Source organism: Myxocyprinus asiaticus, chromosome 17 (assembly GCF_019703515.2).
Source record: "Myxocyprinus asiaticus isolate MX2 ecotype Aquarium Trade chromosome 17, UBuf_Myxa_2, whole genome shotgun sequence".
NCBI classification, from domain to species: Eukaryota; Metazoa; Chordata; class Actinopteri; order Cypriniformes; family Catostomidae; genus Myxocyprinus; species Myxocyprinus asiaticus.
Window position 1 is genome coordinate 41,694,462 of NC_059360.1, and position 24,062 is coordinate 41,718,523.

At 37.8% G+C, this 24,062-nt stretch overlaps 3 protein-coding genes across 5 annotated transcripts in view; 2 read left to right on the forward strand and 1 right to left on the reverse strand.

The window, feature by feature from the left end:
- The window catches only part of ctage5 (CTAGE family, member 5), a 35,345-nt gene extending 25,623 nt beyond the window's left edge, over nucleotides 1-9,722 (forward strand). For all 3 annotated transcript variants that reach the window (XM_051723063.1, XM_051723062.1, XM_051723064.1), the window contains 2 exons: nucleotides 432-624; nucleotides 1,871-9,722. In XM_051723063.1, coding sequence (XP_051579023.1) covers nucleotides 432-624; nucleotides 1,871-2,052 — 375 coding nt within the window. In that variant the 3' untranslated portion in view covers nucleotides 2,053-9,722. The remainder of the gene's footprint in view (nucleotides 1-431; nucleotides 625-1,870) is intronic.
- On the reverse strand, nucleotides 7,146-16,736 carry LOC127455303 (F-box only protein 33). Its single transcript, XM_051723084.1, has 4 exons — nucleotides 16,204-16,736; nucleotides 14,350-14,460; nucleotides 12,874-13,541; nucleotides 7,146-10,671 (listed from the first exon to the last, which is right to left on the reverse strand). The coding sequence occupies exons 1-4, from the start codon at nucleotides 16,620-16,622 to the stop codon at nucleotides 10,406-10,408; spliced, it is 1,464 nt and encodes a 487-aa protein (XP_051579044.1). The 5' UTR covers nucleotides 16,623-16,736; the 3' UTR covers nucleotides 7,146-10,405.
- A 1,461-nt stretch (nucleotides 16,737-18,197) lies between these two features.
- fam177a1 (family with sequence similarity 177 member A1) lies at nucleotides 18,198-23,999 on the forward strand. The gene is made up of 5 exons (XM_051723098.1): nucleotides 18,198-18,339; nucleotides 18,748-18,927; nucleotides 20,232-20,298; nucleotides 20,432-20,529; nucleotides 23,149-23,999. The coding sequence occupies exons 1-5, from the start codon at nucleotides 18,271-18,273 to the stop codon at nucleotides 23,347-23,349; spliced, it is 615 nt and encodes a 204-aa protein (XP_051579058.1). The 5' UTR covers nucleotides 18,198-18,270; the 3' UTR covers nucleotides 23,350-23,999.
- Nucleotides 24,000-24,062: the final 63 nt, after the last annotated feature.

A 24,062-nucleotide genomic window follows, 5' to 3' on the forward strand; every position in this document is an offset into this window, starting at 1 on the left:
TAGTTGAAATGGTTCACAAATTGGTCTAAATTATTAATTAGCTAATTGTTTTGTCAAAATTATATATATATATATATATATATATATATATATATATATATATATATATATATATATATATATATATAAAAACATCTGTATATACTTTAATCACAAATGCCTGAAAAGGTAATTAAAAAGTATTTAAAAGGTAATTCATGTCTTAAAGGGTGGGAACCCTGTACTATATTAAATCATGGTAACAGGGCTATCATTAAGGTCTGACAAACATAGCAAAACCGAAGATAAAGATAATAATGAGATTTATTATATATAAAGTGATAGTCATTATTGTGTTTTTCTACCAACATGTATATGAGCGACACTGTTTTGTAGAATGACCCAAATGTAGTTTTCATGCGTGCCAGTAACTAAAATGTGTCTCCTCATAGGGTACTCACTCTATGCCTGGTGGCATGAGAATGCCCCCTGATCAAGATTCAAGAATGGGGCCTCCTCAGGACCCCCTTCTAATGGGAATGCCCCCACTGATGGACCCTAGGGACCCTCATTTCCCACATAGGGGCCCTTATGGACCTCCGGAGTTCTTTCCACCCCGTGGGCCCGGTGGGCCCTCCATAGGCAGTAAGTTAACTCTGAACTTTTACACTGACATGTACTGTATAATAATGTTTGTATTATTACTGTTTAAAATATTTTTGTTTGGCAAACAATGAATCAATTCTGGAATGACTTAAATCATAACTTAACAGTGATGCCATTTGTTTTTATTGTTTAAGTTTAGACTAGATTGATCTTGCTTTTTAGTCCGTATGGAAAGATTCTAATTTTCAGAAAAACAGGCATAATCAGTATTTATTTGCTGTCTGGTTGAAGTGCTGTTTTAAATTTATTGCCAACATAAAGTATGTTCTCAAGTACATTTTTTGCAGGAAATGTATTATTCTGTTTATTCATTTCATAATCTGCCTGGTTCATGTTTGAAGGAGGCAAAGTTAGTGCTAAACATTTTTAGGTATAAAAATGCATCAGTCTGATTTATGAAACATAACTGATTATATTTACGGTATTTTAATTCTGTTACACGTTAACATTTCTTATCCAAAATGCATTTCACAAACATTTGCCTAGTATATTGTTTTTGTCAATATTCCATATTGTAAATTGTCCCTATTACATTTGTCATAAAATAATATTGGTCACAAATCAAACCAAATTGTTTCATGATGCATTAATGATTTAGTCAAGAATTATTGTGAGCAAATATTTACACTCATACTGTGGAACGGTCTTTCCTCTTGAAGGACAAGTTCACCAACAAATGAGAATTCTGTCATAATGTACTCACCTTTATGTCATTCCAAACCCATATTACTTTATTTCTTATGTGGAACACAAAAGGAGATGTTTTAATAAAAATCACAGTCTGTCTGTTTAATACAAGCAGTTGATAGTAACTCACTTTAAAGCCTAAAAAGGCCTAAAAGTAGCCCATGTGAATCATGCAGCATATTCCAAGTCGTCTGAAGGCATACGATAGGTTTTGATGAGAAACTACCTCTTAATTGATGTAATTTTTCTTTTGCCTGTTCATCATTCATCACAAGAGAAGTGTTCACAGTGGCACGTGTTCACACGAGAATTTGCATGCCGATGTAAACAAGCTTCTGAACTTCACTGTGAACAAATCGCATGGACTACTTTTATGATACATTTGTGTTCTTTTGAAGCTTCAAAATGAGTCCCTATAATCTGCTTTTGTGTTAAAAAGAGGGGCCAAGGTATTTATTAAATCTCTGTGCTGTATAAGTAACAAATAAATAGGGGTTTGGAACGACATGCTGATAACCTTTAATACCGTTTCCTCTAGTGCGAGGGCCACTTCCCCCAGGAATGTTTCCCAGAGTTCCTCTGCCACTCCCTCAACAAATGGGCTATCTTCCACCGAGACCTCCATCTAACAGTTTCCCTCCTGCACCACCTCCCAGGCCCTCCCCACCAGGAAGTGAGCAGCCCCCAGACCAGTCGCCCTGTCCACATGATGTCATCTGATTTTCCTCTCCAGCATACTGTTTGCGACTTACTGTTGTTTTGCTCAGGGGATGTTTCCTTTGATAAAAAAACCGCAGTAGCCATGTGGCTATCTCTTATGTTTCAAATGTATTTTAATGGACACAGCATATGCCACTGGTTATATTATGAAAAGGAAATTTGTGAAACTGATCAGTGTATTTCAGGTACAGTGTAAGAGTGTGCAACCTAGAGTGTATTATGTGAATCTGTTGGTAAATTGTACAAAGTAAACAGGATTGCCTTAGAACAGGATTATAGGTGCTCAGGTTTGTAATGTTATGCTTTTTTTTTTTTTTAAATTGAAGGTAGTTCAAAGGTCCACATATTTGTTGAACTGTGTATATATATATATGTATGCGTGTATATATACATATATACACACACACATATATATATGTAAAAAGTATATATTGTGAATAGGAAGTTGTTTTAAACATGAGACTTTGGTAACTAATAACTTGTCAAATTCAAACAAATAAGTTCAGAGAACCGTCCATGTAGTTGTTGGTATTTATAGTTTTCTCAAATAACAACTTATGCCTTAAGTGGTCTAAAGAAGCAAAAGTTGTGTACAATAAAGATGTCATTGACAAAATACTGTATTGGTTGAATGTCAGGCATATTTCTATGATAGTGACATGCTCCTTTTATATGCATTGGAAAATGTGACTCTCGTCAGGATTTGGATTTCCGCTCCATTAAATTATAGAGAATGTATGTATTATTAACCATTTTCATCTACTGCCACACAAATCATGGCTAGTATTACAGTTTTCCCCAATTGCTTACACACTTTTGCTTAAGCTTTGGCCCATTTTCCCAAATCTCTAAACACAAAACCCTAGGAATCTCTAGCAAAAGCAAACACTGCATTAAAAACTGTTTTAACTCTTTCCAAAATGTTTTTTTTTTTTTTTTTTTTTTTTTTTTGCATCAAAATGACATCCATCCACCAACTAACAATACACTGATGTGCTCAACACAAAACCCTACTATGAATATCCCATCAGTAGGTTTATGCCTTTTGCATTGTCCTTTTTACACTGTAGCTGGTTGTAAAAGATAGTTACAGAAATGTATACCTACTCAAATATACAAACACACACAAATGCCATACAGTAACAAAAACAGTAATTTATTTCCAAAATGCAGTATTTTTGAACACTTGTGTTTTGTATGTAACACTTTCCATACCCAACAGAAGAAAACTAGGAAAAACATTCAGTAAGATAAAGGGTTTTCTGTGCAAAAATAAAAATGAAAGTGGCTCATTCTTCCAAAATTGGGCTGGCCACAGCACCTCATCTACATCACAAGTGATGTTCTCCCTGGCTAAACAGCAGGGAATTAATCTTCTGGAGTGACGGATCCAGCTGCCAATAGCTCTCACGTCAACTTCGCCACATGCATCCTCCATTGCCTGGAGAAGAGGCATGCATGTGAGGGGATGGCAGTCATGCACCTTCCATCGCCATGCCGAAAAAAATTCTTCAATTGAGTTTAGGAATGGAGAATATGGTGGGTGGTCGATGAACCAGTTGTGGACCAGAGCAGCCAGGTGGAAACTCACGCTGTCCTAGATGACAACATACCTGGGCTGCTCTGGTCCACCCCTCTGTTTGGCTGGAATGAGGATGCCATGTAGTGTTTCCAGGAATGTGATGAGAAGAGCAGTGTTGTAGGGACCAAGGTGGCATGGTGATGGAGAACGCCTTGCTGGATAACGGCTGCGCACATGGTGATATTTTCTCCACGCTGTCCAGGGACATTCATAATGGCACGGTGGCCAATAATGTTCCAACCCCATCCCCTTCTATTGGCTAGGTTGAAGCCAGCCTCATCAATGTAAATATAAACGTGCTGAATTGCTCAGCATCCAGCTCCAAGACTCTCTGAAACTGACAAGACAATATGTGAAATACACCTAGAGCAGCCAGTATGGTGAGGCACAATACACTGGTTTACAGTACTGTAATGCATCTATACAGTGCTGATATGATAGTAAATTCACAGTGTAGTAATTACTTGCACATATTCATAGCGCTGTTCTTTAACCCTCTCTGAGTTTTGCACAGATGGCACCCTGTAGACCTGTTTCATCCAGATTCGGTTGTGCTGTAATACACGGTCCAATGTAGACAAGCCCACCTGGTGAATGTTATTGAATATTGTGTTGTGAGTATTGTGTCTGCAATTATGTGGTTCTGGAGTTCTTGTAGTCTAATGGTATTGTTTGCCACCACCATGTTCACAATAGCGGTCTCCTGTTCTGGTGTGAACAGCCGGCGTCTTCCATGTCCTAGCCATCTCTCAGTTCTACAGAAGATCCATAAATATGATATAATTGGTTACAGTAAGCTAAAATCTATTTTCTTTCAATATGAAATGACATTACTGTAACATTGGCCAACAATCACTGAGTAACGTAGGCCTACTGATATGTCGGATTGTAGTATACTACAGTATACAAACATAAAGAGCATAGTGTAGATGATAGGTAACTTACCGGTTCTCATTTCTGAATGTACAGATGATAGATGCAACCTATCTTGTGTAGTGGCTAAGGTTGGGCTGAACTCTCTGCCCAGCCTCCCTCATACGCAATTCATGGTTGAGCACATGGTCAACCAATGTGGCCCTGATCTCATCTGAGACAATTGTCCTTCCTCGTCATCCTCTTACTCTCTCTCCTGCTCCTCTAGCTCCTTTACCATTGACTTCCAATTCCTCCAAAACAGGAGAGCTCATCTGTGGCCTTTTATAGTGCTAAAGCTCGGATTTTTAAGTGAACAATTCAGCAACTAGTGTTTACACCTGTGAGGAGTGGGTGTTGCCAACTGGTGTATAGAGCTTGGCATTGTGATTTGCATGAGGGACTAAAGAGATTTTAATTTTGAATGCGGTGCCTAATGTAGCAGGAATTGTGCTTGCAATATTGCAGACTTGGTTTAGGGATTTGGTACACGAGTTTCAGGTTTCGGTGATTGCGTTTTAAGTTCCAATTTTAGTGTAAACAATTGGGAAAAACTGTAACAGTGATTCTATCGGAATGCACTTCACTTCTACCAGTCAATTTTGATTGTGAAAAATTTAATTTATTGAACCACGAAAAAATTCAACCAAAATTATTTATAAATTCAAGTTACAAAATAAAGTGGTTAAAAAAAAAAAATCATACCAAATCCAAATTTTTACTCCGTCTAACTTCTTCCACCAGCCCCTTTGCAAACTTAACCACTCTACGACAACAGGTGGAAAAAATACCAATACAAATTGGATCATAAATACAATTGTAAATATAAAAATAATAATGGAAAACAAATCATGACCTAAAGATAGTTAAAACACAAATCTCATAAATATTTGTTTTTCATAAAACATCTACATAATTTGAGGTTCCACTATATTTTTGGAATTTGGACATGAACTTTATTACCATCTGCTGGTGGATTCTTCAAACTGAAATGCAGGAACAGAGTTTAGACTTTGCACTGTAAACAGACGTGCTTCTGAAATATCTTAGTGCATTGACCCATTTCTCAAGAAAACAGCAAATTGCACTTTGCTGCACTTCATTTACACACAATAACCCCCCAGGTGATGCATGCACACACAGATAGCGCAAATACTCCCACCCACGGCCACTTGCATGAAAATTGCGCTTAGAATCAGCGATATCACAAAAATTGGATAAGACGCTGCGCACAGTCATAGCGCGTAGCACTTTGCTTTGCACACTTCCGAAAATAGAGCCCTTTGAATTAATCTAGAATATAATTCACCCCCCCCTTTGGAATAACAAGCAATGAAGAATAATGCACAAGACCAGGAACATATAAGAAGTATTTTGCATGATAAAGTTAAAGTTGAGCCTATTTACTTTGACTTTGTTTAAAAAAGCATATCAAATAATATACATTCTTCCACTATGAATAAAAACTGTAAAACTAATGCAATTGTATGAAAACACAAGAGGCAATATTTTTTTTTTTTATGCTTTTATTTACCGATTAAAAGAAAATGTATTCGTTCAACATTACTTCAAATCAACATTCGACTGGTTTACCCAATATCTGTCAGTTACGTTTTTTTCAAAAGGTTTTCCTTCTAAATCATGGAACCTCTAGATCACTTTTCTCATTAAAATCTTCCCACCTGGCATGTTCACACCTGTGCCAGAGTACTTCTTGTTTGCAGATGTACATATAAAATCCAATGCTATGTGCTCACCGGAGACAAAAAAAGTAGACAGTACACACCTGTCCAAATATTAAACATTTAAGATGGCAAAACCATTTCTGCAAAACAACAACGCTTATAAACTTTTATCATGTTCATAAATAGAATCTGGACATGTTGCATAAAAGTATATACGTTGATGTATATACGCATATGCGAGTTATGTTATCTACTCCCCGTTAAGTTTATAAGGTAGCAGCATGGTCTTTGCACTGCTCGTGCCCCATGATGGCCACTTCTTCATAGCAAACTGTCCTGATTTTAAACAAATGCACAACATTCGTACCACTTATAACTGGGGCCTGCTGGCCAGTCTCACAGAGACCATGTCTGTAACCCACGGTCGCCCCTGAAACTGAGTTGGCTTCCGAAGAATCTAGATCTTAAAACAATAATAATAACAATAATAAGGCCAAGTATCATTGCAAGTTAGGTTATCTCCATTTGAGTGACAGAAAAAAAAAAAAAAGGAAGAAAACAGGTTAAGAGCCACTGGATCTTATGCATTCCATTTGCATAGTTTTTGACTTTGCTGAAACACAAGCCAGCCAGAGAGTGAAAGAGAGGCCTGTGTTGAGCTTGATATCTGACCTACAGTGGAAATGTGGCAACTCAGACTGCTGTTTTACCATAAAAGTCACCCAATCAATCCTAAACGCCACCATTTTACCCCCTCTGAAGGCTTGCATGAGGTCATTCATCAGCAAGGTAGCTATCGGAAAATGTTGTACAGGCAACTGTAACATTGACTCTCTCCGATGGGGTTCATAGCAGCCATCTGTTGAGCATTCTCTTCACTATCAGAGATTGTGAAATGCATGTAATGTTTCTGAACGTAAAAACAAAGAAAAACTTCGGGATCGAGTTGTAACCAACAACTGGTCTAATCGTTTGAGAATAAAAAACCTCCATGAGGTACACGCGCTCACAAATGGCTCAAGAATTTCATCGTAAGACCAGTCGTACGCTGATTCCAAGATCCCGACCTCACCCGACCGAAAAAAATAAAAATAATAATAATAAATTCATGCAGACATTTGGCCATTTTAGTTTGTTTTTAACTCCCCAGTGGAATGTTCCTAACATGTCTCATAGCAGCTTATAGGTCTGATAGAACCAACCTTGATTTTTCAATAGATTAAATTACATTCACTCTTCACAGTGAAACAGGTGCATTGTAAGAGAAATCTAACATGTTGACCAAAAGCCACAGCACAGCTGTGGACTGCCGCCCAAGTTCAACCTCCCCTCCGTTAGTACGTTTATCTAATAGTAGCTGTCGTAATACAATAGTAGTAGTACATTTCGGCTGATTAGCCATTGGCCCTGCCCTCTGCCAGCATGCGGGCACTTCGAAAAAGAGAGTTGTATCACCGTGATCTTTGGCAGCTGGCGCAGTCACGCTGACAGAAGTGAAATCCAGTGACTTTGCTGAACAGATTTTTATTTATGGAAACTTTCGCGGTGAGAGGCCTGAGCTATTGGAATTCCTTTATCCTCCACGCATCTAACATTAAACCCTGAGAAAGGCTGATTTCTGTTCACTATTGAGGAAGTGGTACGCTTTGTATATAACACACCCCCTTCTCTGATGTATGCACTTTTTGAACGTTTACACTACACACATACACATAGACAAATGAAAACAGAAAAACACTGACGGTTTAAATATGCTATGTCTTTGTATCCCTTGTCATATGCTGCGCTAGACATCGACTCGGTCAACCGTGGACGTACAAATGACACAGGTTTGAAATGAAAGCTATTCAGGGTTTAGGCACGGTATGAATGCTTTAGCAGTGTGTAACGTTGTAAAGACTGACCAATACTGTCGGTCTCCACCGACTCCAGTCGTTATCCATTGTTCAGCAAAATCAATATACAACAAACAAGCTTCAAATTAGGAACGCAATTATTTCGTTCATTTCTGGTGCTGTACCAAGCAGATATAGGACTTTCAAATAAAATTCAAATACAGAATCCCACTACTGGCACACATATACGAGCATTCCAACATAGTCCATTACAGCATGTCAGGTACCTATGCCAACGCACCTGAAAACAGCATTTTTTTAAAAAAATTTAAGTCTGTGGTTCATTCGAATTATTTTAATCCACAAATAATGCAAAAAACTCACTCATTTTCACTAATGTTGACATAGGTACCAAAATAGGTTAACCTGTCAATGTTTAGTCAAGCTGGACCTCTGCTTCACTTATTAAAAGTGTAGAATTACATTTATCTACATAGAAACCCAACGTCCAGGCCTTCATGTGCCAAGAATTGCTGTTGTCTCATTGGTTAACTGCTCAAAACCATTTTTGGACCACCGATAACGACAAGATCATAAGATAATTGCAAGGTTGTCCCCCAATGCACTTGCATATCGATTTCACGCTGCAATAGTTCGCTTTGGCTGTACGTTTGTCATAAGCACAGATCTTCCAGGAAGATTGGGCGATGGCTGCTTCCATTTCGAACCTGGTTTGGCTTGGATAACAGGTAGTCTATACCACCAACAAAACAGGAAGTTCTTAGGTCTGACAGAGTTAAGTTCACGAGGAATCTTAATGGTTTTAAAAGTACTCTGGTCTTCAACAATGCTTCATTTTTCAAGCACACGAATATAAAGATATGCTTTCGAAAGAGGGGGATTCTGCAAAGCAAAAATACTGCCACTTTCAAAAAAATACTTTAATTTGACATTCACTTAATAAGACTATGCAAGCAACCGCAACTTCCCTCAACTGTGTTTTTTAAAAAGCATGAATATATAGACAATATATGTAAAAGCAAACAACACACCGAGAATCGCAATTCTTAGAGTAATCTAGGGAAATCAGACAGCGATAAATAAAAACAAGCAACTTCTAAAGCGCATTCTTTTGGAAGAGCTCTCGTCTCCAGAAATCTACAACATCTTGCCCATCGAGCGCGCCAACCCTCTGAACAAACAGCTTTAACAAAAGCTTTCGGCTGGAAAAGTACTGCAAGTGCAGGAATCCTGAGATATGGAACAAGCAATTTTCTGCCTCCCTCCATTCTAATGTTTTACAGATGAAATACTGTGACCTGGATTCAGTCCATTCAGAGTTTCTCGCTCTCAACTGTGATCCAATGAGGATTACCCACTTCTGTTGGGAATTATGCACTGAATGATCCATATTAACACTGAACAGACTTAATCCAAGCCTAAAGAGCATTGATTATGAAAAAGGTTGGGAGTTTCAAGGCAACTGTGACTCAAGAAGAACAATTAAAACTTGACGGAACATCTGATTGTTTTCACTCTCACCAAAATATCATAACCATCTCTTCATCTTCCTTGTCATATAATTTTTGCCTACCTGAGACAGACGGGAAGGACTTCTTAAAACAAAACACACACACACACACACACACACACACACAAACAAAACAAACACCTATGGCTGGGCCCAGATATTGTGCTGAAGGGCGGTCAGCATGCAGGCGTTAAACACCAGAATAAAAACCTCTATGATTGGTTTCACCAGCAGAGGTGCATCTACTTCCAGGTTGAGAAAAACCAGGGGGATCTATGTCCTGAACTGTTTCGTTTCCACCAAACCTTACTTCCAAAAAACAATTACACACTGATAAACAAAGAGAAAGGGTCATAACCACAGTGGATCAGCGATCCCTCGGCTGGAAGACTAGTCTCCCTTGGAAAAAGGTGAACGAGAATGTGGGATTTCGTCGTTGTGAAAGCCGAGAAGGATCAGCAGATAGTTTGAGGTAACTCCACTCTTTCTAGGGGGAAACCAACAAACAGACAAAGCAAGAGATTCGACAACTAAGCTAGCTGTATAAAAGCCCCTTCTCTACCATTCACTCATTAACTACTAAACCAATACCCAACTATACTTTCCTAGTAATAAGCAGGATATATAGATATAAATATAGAGCTAATACTGATTAAACACAGCACATATAAAGGAGTAATTTACACTACAAGAAAAAAAAGCACTTAAACAAAAATAATATGTAAAATGAGAAGGGCCCATTTAAGAGTAAGATCACAAAGCACAGGGTTAGAGAGTAGGGCGTTTGGTAACGGGGCCCTGGAGCATCCTACATGCCCGCGCTGAAGCTCTGCATCTCACGGTGGAAGTGCTGAGTGGGCTCGTTCAGGACCATGCTGTTGTCCAGGGAGGGATGCCAGACGCGTCCCAGGCCCAGGGACACCTCCTTCACTAGATTGTGGACGGGGTCACCCTCGATGAACACCGACTGATCTGGGTCAAAGTCGATGCTCTCTTCGGACACCTCCAGGACTTTGAGGCTGGACCCACGCAAGCGAGAGATGGCCACCAGGTTGTGGGACCACACAGTGTAGCCTGCAGAGCAAGTGAAAAAACTTAAAAGGAATATTCTGGGTTTAATACAAGTTAAGCTCAATCGACAGCATTTGTGTCGTAATACTGATTACCACAACAACAACAAAAAAATTTTACTTGCCCCTTTAAAAAAAGAAATCGAAGTAACAGTGAGGCACTTACAATGGAAGTGAATGGTGCCAATTTTTGGAGGGTATAAAAAGGCAGAAACGTGAAGCTTATTATATAAAAGCACTTACATTAATTCTTCTGTTAAATCGCATGTATTATTTGAGCTGTAAGGTTGTTTAAATCGTAATTTTTACAGTCATTTAAGGGGTTTAGGGTTTGTTGACATTACATCGTCATGGCAACATAGTAGTAAAATTGGCTATAACTTTACACAGAAAAGGTTACTATGTGATTTTATCACACTAAAATCAAGTTAACACGCATACTGTTCACGGCTTGTGGCTATACTTTTGAAATAGTGAGTATTTTAACGTTTACGGATTGGCCCCATTCACTTCCATTGTAAGTGCCTCACTGGAACCCACATTTTAGTTTTTGTTTTTTTCAAGAAAAGGAGGAACAAGTCTAAATTGATTTTTGTGGTAATCCATATTATGCCACAAATTATGTCGATTGAGTTCAACTTGTATTGAAACCGGAATATTCCTTTAAATCCCAAATCAATCTTTTACTTTGTGAGCGACTCTCTACAATGCAAGTAAATCCCTCACATATGCGACCAAATTTTGCTCTATGTGACAAAAAATGTCTGCAATTAGACGCTGGCTGGTAAACTTTCCGAATTTCACTGCCCAGTGATTGAATAGTATAGTAGAGAAGTTCAGCAGCGAGATCATTTTACTGCGTGTTGAGAGAAAAAGTTTAGTTTAACTCATTCTGTGCATCCAAAGATGAGATCCACGCAATCCATTTGTCACTGAATTATGTCTCTTAATACCATTTCTGTTCTTTACAGTCAGTTGCTTATTACAAATAAAAAAAAATAAAAATGTAATAACACATAGCAAGGATTCGCTAAAGAAACATTCTTTCTTGTTATAAGCTCACTGGCTGATGCTAGTAGTCTTTTTTTTTTTGGTTTTCTCCCCAATTTGGAATGCCCAGTTCCCAATGCGCTCCAAGTCCTCGTGGTGGCGTAGTGACTCGCCTCAATCCGGGTGGCAGAGGACGAATCTCAGTTGCCTCCATGTCTGAGACAGTCAACCCGCGCATCATCACGTGGCTTATTGAGTGCATTACCGCAGAAACATAGCGCGTAGAGGCTTCGCGCTATTCTCCGTGGCATCCATGCACAACTCACCACACCGAGAGCAAGAACCACATTATAGCGACCACGAGGAGGTTATCCCATGTGACTCTACCCTCTCTAGCAACAGGGCCAATTTGGTTGCTTAGGAGACCTGGCTGGAGTCTCAGCACGCCCTGTTTTCAAACTTGCGACTCCAAGGGTGGTAGTCAGCGTCTTTACTCGCTGAGCTACTCGGGCCCCCGATTCAGTAGTCTTAAACAGAGTAAAGGTTTAGCACGTGTTCTACATATCAATGTAAATACTTGTAAATAGTACAAATTATGCATGTAAACAATAAACAAGTAACAATATATATGCTATATAATATATGCAATTTCAAGACATTTATTGATGGATTACACTGAATTTGAAATTTTTTCAAAAGCTAAAATGTGACCAATATGATGAAAAACTGATGAAAATAATAGTATTTAAGAATTGTACCTAAAAGGGTTACTTAGAAGGTAAGAAGGTGCCCTGTATAATTAACAGTATTAGCGGAGAGAGAATTTCTTTTATATTAAGCAAAATGGATACTGTAACTGAAATATACCAATGAATCAATATCTTATTGAAAGCTTGTGAATCAGAATTGAACCGGGAAATCTGTAACAATACACAGCCCTAGCATGGACTATTTTTATGCTGAATTGTTTTTTTTTTTTTTTGTAGCTTGACAGATGTGGTCACTATGAACTGTAAAGAAATGGATACAAATTCTTCAAAACATCTCATTTTGCGTTCTACGGAAGAAATAAAGCAATTCTGTTTTGGAACGACATACTGCAAGTTTAAATTATGACATTTAAAATTTTTTAGTGGACCATTGCTTCCAACTGAGAACATTCAATATAAAATGGCTAAAATTTGTAAAATAAAAGAGAATAAATATATCCAATTACCATGAATGATCAAGACAGCAAGGTGCACACAGCGCCAGGCGAGCAGAACCAGTGGATCCTCGTTGCGGTTGACACTGAGGTCCGGGAATCCAGTGTCATCTCTCATCAAGATGAAGTGGGTGAGGGTTTTGTGGTACTGCTGCGAGATAAGCTCCACAACACCGTCTGTCACCAGCGTGCTGTAGCTGTCCAGGTGGATCCGTTCCAGGGGTAAGCTGGGCTTGAGAATGCGTAGAAGGTCCTGGCTGCACACGTCCATGCCAATGATGTACACGCGTAGGTTTGTGCTGCGACGGACCAAAGCTTTCCAATCGTCCTCAGCTGCTGTAACATCCAGAGGCTTGACATTCAAAGCAGTGCCGTTTAGTAAGAGGGAGAGGCGATGCAGGGGCGCACGGTCACTGCTGGCAAGGAGACGGCACATGTCGGAGGTGAAGTCGCAGAAGTCAAGAGACAAAGACCTCAGGTTGACGAGCCTTTCCACCTCAACGGTGGAGATCAGGGTGGACAGCTGGTTATCTAGCAGACTAAGGTGCTCGAGGGAGCTGGTGCTGGGGTTGGAGAGAGAGGCTAGAGAGCAGGGGGTCACCACGCCAATCATGAATGCAGAAGACAGCCACTTCATCTGCCTGCTGTTGGAAAGGATCTCTTCAAAGAGCTGCTGGATCCTGGAAGACCGATGATGGAGAGGTTCAAAAGTTAGGAATGTTATGAAACGTGTCATCTTTGCAATATTTAAAAGGTGCACTCAGTAATGTTTTACTCATTTAAAAAACTTTTACTTCTAAAGAAATTAATTAGAATTTTGATATGTATAAAATCATGAGCACTCACATGAGATAAAGACTCCAGACATATCAGTAACCTTATAAAAGCTGCCATGTTAGAATTACATGACCAGTCGAATACCACTTGCTTATTCTCAAACGCAATGTTATTGGACACTTTCACTCATGGATTAAATTAATCATGGCTGACTCTGAATAGTGAATTTCTACAATTACATTGCATTTGAAAGATGCTGCATCCACACCGCTAGGTGTCGGTGTAAGTTCAAGACGTCATATATTAAAAAAATGACTGAGTGCACCTTTAAACCACCAAAATTTAGGGCGTTTTACAATCCATATTGATTTTCAAGATCATAAATTACAGCTTGCTGAATTAAACATGCAACATAGTGGCATCATGTGACAATGTAACATACTACAGTCATAAAGTCTGAAATTGTTGTTGCATACCATTCCACAAAAAAATAAATAAATAAATTGTAGGCAGTATATAATATAAAGTATAGTGTGCAGTATGTTAGTATTCCATTCCAAATACAGATATAGACTGACTGAGTTCCCTTTATCTAGAACTAACAAAAAGGTCTGAATACTTTCAACGCTAGACTCCTGAAAAAGGTTTCCAGAACTTGGAAGAAGTTAAATAAGGTATTTGTAATTTGTTGAAAGTAGCTATGAAACTCACTCTTTTATTTTCTTGCCCCCTTGGTCAACCTGGTTTAGGTAAGAGCCGTCTAAAATGCCATCATCCTGGAGAATGCACGTATCACCAAACAGACTCAACTTCTGGAGGTTTCTATAAAAGGAAACAGCAGAATTATGAGCCTCTGTTTAAAAATGTACAATATATATAGCAACTATTCTGACGGATTTCAGAACTCCCATTATATGATTTGTACCACTTATTAACATATGTATAAACACTCCCATTAAATGAGCACACTGAAAGAAATTTCTAACACAAATGAAACTGAACAGTGCAACCACCAGGCTCGTGCATGACAATACTCATCAAGAACAGCACAAAAAACACTGGTACGGAGCATTTTCAGGAAACACCTACATTCAGCTCCTTTTCCTGTTCTTTATATTTTCACATTAAAGCCTATTGTGTAAAGGCCAGATATAATCAGCAAGTGCTAAATGCTGTTAACCCCTCTAGTCTAATACTTATAAACAGAAGCCTGACCTATGACAAAAACATTTATGTAAAGCATGAAACGCATCAAGAACAAATCTTGTTTATGGGTCAATGATGTGACCCTTTTTTGAATGGTTCCAGTTAGTTGTTAAACATTAAAAATGCAATTAACAAAACAATATCTTGAATACAAAGTCAAAGTTGGAGTTCAAAGTTCTCTCAATATTTTTTTCTGTGGTTTAAATAAAAAATAAATTAAAAAAAAAATGTCTAAGGTTCAGAAATGGTAAAAAAAAAAAAAAAAAAAAAAAAAGTAAGAGCATTAAAAGCTGAAATTATATAAAAAAAAAAGCTGAAAAAATAAAATGTTGGTATAAGTAGACTGAAACAATATTTTATTGTTATTTATATCTTATTATAAGAATTATTTCATTAAAATAGTAGTAAAACAATTTTGTTTTAAAATATTATAAATATTTTATAATATTTGTCCACCAAATCTAAGTCAGGTGGCGTAACCAACATGCATGTAGCCATTCTGTTGTCGTGTGACAGAAAAGCCAATAAAAAAAAAGGACCCCTTTAGACCCTCGTGACTGTGTGAAAATAATAATAATAATAATTTAAGATATTTTGACATTCTTATGGAAAAGGGAACATTTTGCTCAGTTCAAATGTAGCAACCCTAAGGAAACGTCTTTATATTCGTGACTCTCAAATTCATGAAATTTGTAAAACATATTTTAATGTGAACCTTGAAAAATATCTTAGAAAACTTTTTTGAAATTAATAATTAGTTGTGCAAAGCCACGTGCATTCAGTGTGCAAGGAAAATATTTTAATACCTTTTACTTGATGGTTACACCACTTAATATTTTTAAAGTAATTTAAATATTTTTTGTAGATAATGTTACACATTTAAAATTGTGTGTGTATGTGTGTGTGTGTGTGTATATATATATATATATATATATATATATATATATATATATATATATATATATATATATATATATATATATATTATATTTTTTTTTAAACAAACACTGTCGCATAGATTATACTACGAATTTGACACGTGTTTTAAACTAGATTTTCTCATTTTTATCATCTCGGACAACCTTACTTGTCAATGACCCTTTGACATGTTCTAGAGCTTCTGTTCAATAGATTGACAACAATGCAGAACGGCTTGCAGGTGATCATGGTTTGGTTACACACAAAGCAGGCAGCCATGCGACGCTTCATAAACAAGGAAGACATGAGAGATTTACGTAATGCGCAGGGTTTGTTTATAAGCGCTCGCGCTTGGCAAATGTAAGCAAAGCAAACCAGGCAGAAATTTAACTCGTGCAATAACAACAAATCAAGCAATCACCCATTCTGAGCTCCATTCACCTGTTATTTCGCAGACTGCCCAATACACACGACACCTGATCCAAATAAGTACCCATAGCATCTTTCCAGCGCTCCGCAAACTGCGGGTCGCTCTCGACGGGCTCCACTCCATTTTGCAGCGGGTTTAAACAGCCCTCGACCGGGGCGAACTCCAGTTGCAGTTCCCGCACGAACGAACCGAACTTGCGCATGAGGAACTCTAACCGCGGGGCTTGTTCCGAGCCAGAGCCGCCACCGTTTGTGCCGCCACCGACGCACAGCTTGAGTTCCGTCCACAGCGCGGGGTAGAAGAGACACTCCCTCCATCGCGTGCACACGGACGAGGCCCGCAGCTTATCGCGGTCCGACAGAAAGGAGAATATGTGAACAATAAGCTCGCTGGGTAACGCCAAGGCTCCGACGCTGCTGCACAGAGCCATGGCAAGAGGCTAGAAAGATTCAATGCAGGTTAAAAACGCAACCGTTATGCAACGTAACCGTGCCTCTCCTTTCCCGTCTGTATCTGGCCCCTCTCCTCTCCGATAATGCGGTGGTTGTTGAAAACAAATAACTGCTCGAGGATGAGCTTTGCTTTCAATACTACTGGATCCGTCCACTGTCATTTCAGAATGGGGGAGGGGGGCATAATATAATGATGATATAATGTGTACGTTGGGAGCTGAAATAAAATAGGAAGAAATAATATGGAAGTCTAAGTAGTATTAGAATGGAATTCTGTTTGGTAATGTTAATTTAACTCTATATTTCGTGTATTTCACATTCAGTCACAAGGCGGTGGTAATGGTTTCGTCCGAAAATGCCTTATTTTTGCCATATACCGAATGCACGAAAGAGGGCGCAAGAACTTTTTACAGTAATTATAGTACTTCAATTTAATCAGAGAAATGATTAAACACATAAAATGTCTACAATTACTAAATAAAATAATAGACAGAAATAAACATGATATTAAACACGAGAAGGCCTAAATAAGGCAGTCATTTACAGCCATGTTTTAAAGGGAGTGCAGACAGTAGCAAGCTTTTTTGCAGTTTCCCAAACTGTGGGAAATTATAATATTTGTCAAGGATTAATCACATTGAGCAAAATTAGTCTCACACGTGTACACAAATCCTGACTATTAACCAGTGTCTTAAAGGATAATCTATTATTATCTATTATTTTAGGTAATGAATTGGTAAATGTGTGTAATTATAGGGCGAAAAAAGGCAGTGATGTCAGCTGTGATTATGCCGAAAGATTAATGCAATTTTATAGTTATATAATACATAAAGTGGACAACTTTTTTCTTCAATTTTTAATTTTTAAATGTTTAAATCAAGGGGTTTCAAAATGGGGTCCGAGGACCTCAAGGGGGTGCTAGGGAGTCTCCGGAAAATCTCAGAGAAGCGTTACATTTATTTTATTTTATTTTATTATTTATTTATTTTAAGTCAAAAGAGATAACATTGACCAAATTTGACATTATCAGTGCTGCTTGACATGTTCCTCCTGCTTTCTAAAGACTAATCGTAAGATTGACCACAACAGTATTTTATATTGATAGACAGCTAACGTGTTTCTCTTTATATAGCCTTTATATTTTAGGAAGAGGGCCAATCAAAAGGATATCATCATATGGGGTTTTCAAACTCAAAAAGTTTGAAAACTCGTGATTTAAATTTAAATTAATGTATAAGAGAAACTGTATATTCTATGGGCTCTAACCAACTACCATTTGCTTTAGGGTCAACATTTTAAGACCCCTTTTAGCTGGGTTAAAAGTACAATTACTCCGTGTAGTCTCCTAACTGATACAACATCACAAACTAAATGGAGCATAAGGTCGTCCAAATACTTGACACTAGTACATGATACTACAGGGTGAAATTATTTTATAGACGTTCATTTGTATTTCTGGGAACGTGTGTGGCATATTTTACAGTGTATAAACGTTGTTTGAGTGTTTGAATAAGTTTTCCAATGAAATATGTTACGTCAAATTTGTTTATATGTGACGTCACTTCCTGTTTGGCGCCGCTAGGAGGAAATGCTTGAGCGAGCTTGAAGAAGGAAACAGAAGAAGACATGGCTGAACTGTCACTGTATCTCACAAACGTCAACGTGTCTCTAGGGCAAACTATGGACACAGAGAAGGTAAAGTAATTTTTTTAAAGGTAGTAAGTGGGTTGCTATGGCAAAACACACGTTGTTTTTACTGTAGACTACAGGAGAGATACATGATTCTACTTCCTTGTTCGTTTCATCATTGTCTACCAAAGAAACTAGTTCGTTTGTTGATATTGTAATGTATAATGTGTATAATATGTGTTTAGTGACTAATGTGCCCTTTACACTCATTAAAATATGCCGTTTATATTATGTCTGTATGATATGTGAGTCATATCGATCTATCTATCTAGCTAGCTATTTGTCTATTAACATTAGATGTACATTTCCTAATAAAATGGTCATTCGTGATACAAATGTCACTAGGAAGTAAGATTATAAAGTAGCAACAGTGTGTATTGATCTTGGTAAAATGTGATGTGTCTGTTGGTTTAGAGCTCTACAGTGGTGAAAGAGTTTGAAAGTGTGGAACTTGGAGATCTGGGGAGAAAGCAGCCAAAGATTCCTCGCAGAACAATCTACTTTGCAAGTGGTGAAACCATGGAGGAGTTCAGTACAGATGATGAGGAGGAGGAAGAACCAGAGAAAAAGAGCACTCTAAGTACACCTGATCCGGTGGGTAGCATCAAATCAGTTTATTTACATATACACTGGCGGCCAAAAGTTTGGAATAATGTACAGATTTTGCTGTTTTGGAAGGAAATTGGTACTTTAATTCACCAAAGTGGCATTCAACTGATCACAAAGTATAGTCAGGACATTACTGATGTAAAAAACAGCACCATCACTATCTGAAAAAAAGTCATTTTTGATCAAATCTAGACGGGCCCCATTTCCAGCAGCCATCACTCCAACACCATATCCTTGAGTAATCATGCTAAATTGTCAAGCACAGTTGAAAGCTATTTGGTTCATTAAATGAAGCTTAACATTGTGTTTGTTTTTGAGGTGCCACAGTATGCAACTGTCTGGCATGTCTTAAGGTCAATATTAGGTCAAAAATGGCAAAAAAAGCTTTCTCTAGAAGCTCGTCAGTCAGTCATTGTTTAGAGAAATGAAGGCTATACAATGCTTGAAATTGCCAAAAAAAACTGAAGATTTCATACAAAAGTGTACACTACAGTCTTCAAAGACAAAAGACAACTGGCTCTAACAAGGACAGAAAGAGATGTAGAAGGCCAGATGTACAACTAAACAAGAGGATAAGTACATCAGAGTCTCTAGTTTGAGAAATAGACACCTCACATGTCCTCAGCTGACAGCTTCATTGAATTCTACCTGCTCAACACCAGTTTCATGTATAACAGTAAAGAGAAGACTCAGGGGTGCAGGCCTTATGGGAAGAATTGCAAAGAAAAAGCCACTTTTGAAACAGAAAAACAAAAAGAAAAGGTTAGAGTGGGCAAAGAAACACAGACATTGGACAACAGATAATAGGAAAAGAGTGTTATGGATTTTAACCCCATTGAGATTTTTTTGGGATCAGCTAGACTGTAAGGTGTGTGAGAAGTGCCCGACAAGACAGTCACATCTATGGCAAGTGCTACAGGAAGTGTGGGGTGAAATGTCACCTGAGTATTTGGACAAACTGACAGCTAGAATGCCAAGGATCTGCAAAGCTGTCATTTCTGCACGTGGAGGATTTTTAGATGAGAACTCTTTGAAGTTTAAGAAGTTCTGAACATTTTTTTCAAATTGTAATATTAATTATTCATGTTATTTATGTCCTGACTGTACATTGTGATCAGTTGAATGCCACTTTGGTGAATAAAAGTACCAATTTCTTTCCATAAGAACAAAATCTGTACATTATTCCAAATTTTGGCCACCAGTGTTCTTTAAGTTGTTCGCTTTGTGTTTTTTATTTTATTTTATCTGAACATATTCAGCTTATAGTAAGTATGCATCTCTGATTTTAGGCAAAGTTGACCTGGGGTCCATACGTCTGGTTCCAAATGTGGAGAGTGGCTACCTCTACCATCTCAGGTAAGGAAACTCTTTCCAGTCTATGATATTTATTACAATGCAATCGCATAGAAATTATTATTTCAAAATATAAATTCTCGTAGACAGTACTGTGTATAAATCTCTGAAACTTTGTTTGTTTATAATATTTCAGTTTGTGACTATCTTGGGGAGAGAATGGCCTCACTGCTTGGAATCACAACTCCAAAATATCAGTATGCAATTGATGAGTACTACAGGATGAAGAAGGAGGTATGTACACTAGTGTATTATTTTTCTGCATACATTTACTAACCGACTCAAATGTGATGTTGTTCAGTACCATCTACACTTTTAGTATATATTGAGGTGAATCTCATCAAACCTGTTTTGTGATTTAAAAAAAAAAAAATATATATATATATACATATATACACACAGTGCATTCAGAAAGTATTCAGACCCCTTCATTTTTTTCACGTTATGTTGCAGCCTTATGCTAACATGTTTTAAATTATTTATTTTTCACATCAATCTACACTCAATACCCCATAATGACAAAGCAAAAACCAGATTTTTGATACATTTGCAAATGTATTAAAAAGAAGAAAAAAACTGAAATATCACAATGACATAAGTATTCAGACCCTTTGCTATGACACTTGAAATTTAGCTCAGGTGCATCCCATTTCTCTGGATCATCTTTGAGATGTTTCTATACTTTGATTGGAGTCCACCTGTGGCAAATTCAATTGATTGGATATGATTTGGAAAGGCACACACCTGTGTATATAAGGTCTCACAGCTGAAAATCCATATCAGAGCAAAAACCAAGCCATGAGGTCAAAGGAACTGCCTGCAGAGCTCAGAGACACAGATCTGGGGGAGGCTACAAAACAATTTCAGCTGCATTGAAGGTTCCCAAGAGCACAGTGGCCTTCATAATTCTTAAATGGAAGAAGTTTGGAATAACCAGGACTCTTCCTAGAGCTGGCTGCCCGGCCAAACTGAGCAATCGGGGGAGAAGGACCTTGATAAGAGAAGTGACCAAGAACCCGATGGTCACTCTGTTTGAGCTCCAGAGATCATGTGTGGAGATGGGAGAAATTTGCAGAAGGACAACCATCGCTGCAACACTCCACTGATCTGGGCTTTATGGCTGAGTGGCCAGACGGAAGCCTCTCCTCAGTGCAAGACACAAAAAAGCACCTAAAGCACTCTCAGACAGTGAGAAACAAGATTCTCTGGTCTGATAAAACGAAGATTGAAGTGTTTGCCTCATTTCCAAGCATCATGTGTGGAGGAAACAAGGCACCGCTCATCACCTGCGCAATACCATCCCAGCAATGAAGCATGATGGTGGTAGCATCATGCTGTGGGAGTGTTTCAGCGGCAGGGACTAGGGGACTGGTCAGAGTTGAAGGAAAGCTGAAAGCAGCAAAATACAGAGATATCCTTAATGAAAACCTGTTCCAGAGCACTCAGGACCTCAGACTGGGTTGAAGGTTCACCTTCCAACAGGACAGTTACCCTAAGCACACAGCCAAGACAGTGCAAGAGTGGTTAAGGGACAACTCTGTGAATGTCCTTGAGTGGCCCAAGCAGAGCCCGGACTTGAACCAAATCGAACATCTCTGGCGAGACCTGAAAATGGCTGTTGACCAACGGTCCCCATCCAACCTGACAGAGCTTGAGAGGATCTCCAGAGGAGAATCCCCAAATCCAGGTGTGCAAAGCTTGTCGCATCATACCCAAAAACACTTGAGGCTGTAATCGCAGCCAAAGGTGCTTGAACTAAGTACCGAGTTAAGGGTCTGAATACTTATGTCAATGTGATATTTCAGTTTTTTTCTGTGCATAGTTATCAAAAATCTGTTGTTTGCTTTGCCATTATGGGGTATGGAGTGTAGATTGATGTGAAAAAAATAAATATTGAAAGCATTTTAGCATAAGGCTGCAACATAACAAAATGTGAAAAAATTAAGGGGGTGGAATAGTTTCTGAATGCACTGTGTCTATATATAGCTAAAAGAATATGAATCATGACAATTAAGCACCAAATCGTGATGGATCTGATTATATTATTTGAGTTTTTAATGACAGCCTGAGGCTTCAAGAGTGCAAAATATATCTGTTTTGTACTTTGTTTCTTTAATTCTTTCATATTACTTTAATATTGACTCATTTCTTTATATATTTATTTTTTTACTTATTACTTTTATATTGTTTCTTGCTCTGCATTTTTTTTGTTTAATCTAATGTTGTGTGTTGTATTGTCTTCAAAAGTTAGAGATAACTCTTTATCTCCATTTCAAGGACAGTGTTGTGAAGCAGTAATTTTCCTTTGTCTTTGCTTTGAATAATAACACTTGTTGAAATTGTGTTGTTCAGACGAAGTCAGACTGAGCATTGAGACAGTCGCAACTAATATCGTTTAATAAACTGCTGAAAATCTGATATTTGGATATATTCTGACAGAAAGAGAGGTCTAGTGGGAGACTGGATCTAACATTCCTGGTTTAATAAATGGAAAAAAAATAGTTTTTATTTTAATAATAGTTACAATTACTGTATTACAGTACTTTGAATCTAATGAGTTACTACTGAGAATTACAAAGAAACTCAAAAGTAAAATATTCTGAGTCATTATGGTACTGAAATGTGCCTAATTGTCTTCAAATTAATGTCACAATGCAAACAACCGTAATAGTAAAATAAAAAATAATAATTTTGGGGTGAAATGTGACCTGGACATGTTTTTGCGGGCTTCACCCATTAGCACGTGATCGCAGGGTTTTCCACAGCACAGACCTTAGGAAGTGATAACAGTGTTGTGACCAACATTTTAAGCTCTTTGAGACCCAGATTCTCCTGTATATGTGTAATCCACAGGAGGACGAGGAAGAAGAAGAGAACCAGCTCTCTGAGGAGGCGGAGCGTCGTTTTGACGAGCAGCATAATCAGCAGGGCCAGCAGCCAAAGATTGAGCAACCAGAGGCAACTGCTTCCTTTGTGAATATGTCCTTTGAACTCGAACAGGAATCCCATACAACACCTGATGCTAATAAAGTGCCTGCCCCCATTCCCTCCTAAAATACTGTTAGATTGAAATTCATATTAGATTATTTTACCTTAAACATAAGTACAAGGTTTGCTAGATTATTTTATAACATATGAAGTTGAATTTGAACATGAAGGTACATGTTTATGCATAGCTGACAATAGTTCTGCTTTAAATGCAAAACTATTTTAATAATCATTTTATAAAGCCATACATTAAACCTTTTTGTACATAAGTAGTTAATGGAAAATCCTTTTTGTCACTACAACAATTCTTTGTACATTTTTGCTAATTATAAACACTACAACAACTGCATGGAGTCTTTGAAAGTCATGTCAATGGTCAGATGGGAAAACTCTCTTGCATTTATGCACTGCATTTAGAGCAGACAACATTCAATCTGAGAGAAGTTATTTTTTTTTTATGTGAACAATATTTTTGCTGTGTATGAGGTGTGCGCTCCACCTATGGCACAAATTTTGAGTAAAAAAGTTTCTACTTTCTCACACAAATGGAAATTCATTTCATTTTGAAAAGTATAATTTATTTGTGTACAAATGTTTTTTTGTTGTTTTTTTAAGGTGAAAAAATACATCTACTTTTCTATATAAATGTAGGTGAAATAAAACAGCTTGTTTTGCACATAATGACTTAATAAACATTTCAATATACAACTTTACTATTATGTTTATTCCTCCTTAATGCTTTTTTCCTCATCCAGAGCAGCACAATCACTTGGTTATCG

What these genes read in the sequence shown, in the direction of transcription:
- LOC127455303 (XM_051723084.1), bottom strand. Translation starts at nt 16,622, where the DNA reads ATGGCTCTGTGCAGCAGCGTCGGAGCCTTGGCGTTACCCAGCGAGCTT. An exon ending in GGCAGTCTGCGAAATAACAG is followed by an intron (nt 14,461 to 16,203) that starts GTGAATGGAGCT and finishes TTCCTTTTATAG; the next exon opens with AAACCTCCAGAAGTTGAGTC. An exon ending in GGGGGCAAGAAAATAAAAGA is followed by an intron (nt 13,542 to 14,349) that starts GTGAGTTTCATA and finishes TCGGTCTTCCAG; the next exon opens with GATCCAGCAGCTCTTTGAAG.
- fam177a1 (XM_051723098.1), top strand. Translation starts at nt 18,271, where the DNA reads ATGGCTGAACTGTCACTGTATCTCACAAACGTCAACGTGTCTCTAGGG. An exon ending in CTCTAAGTACACCTGATCCG is followed by an intron (nt 18,928 to 20,231) that starts GTGGGTAGCATC and finishes CTCTGATTTTAG; the next exon opens with GCAAAGTTGACCTGGGGTCC. An exon ending in GGCTACCTCTACCATCTCAG is followed by an intron (nt 20,299 to 20,431) that starts GTAAGGAAACTC and finishes ATAATATTTCAG; the next exon opens with TTTGTGACTATCTTGGGGAG.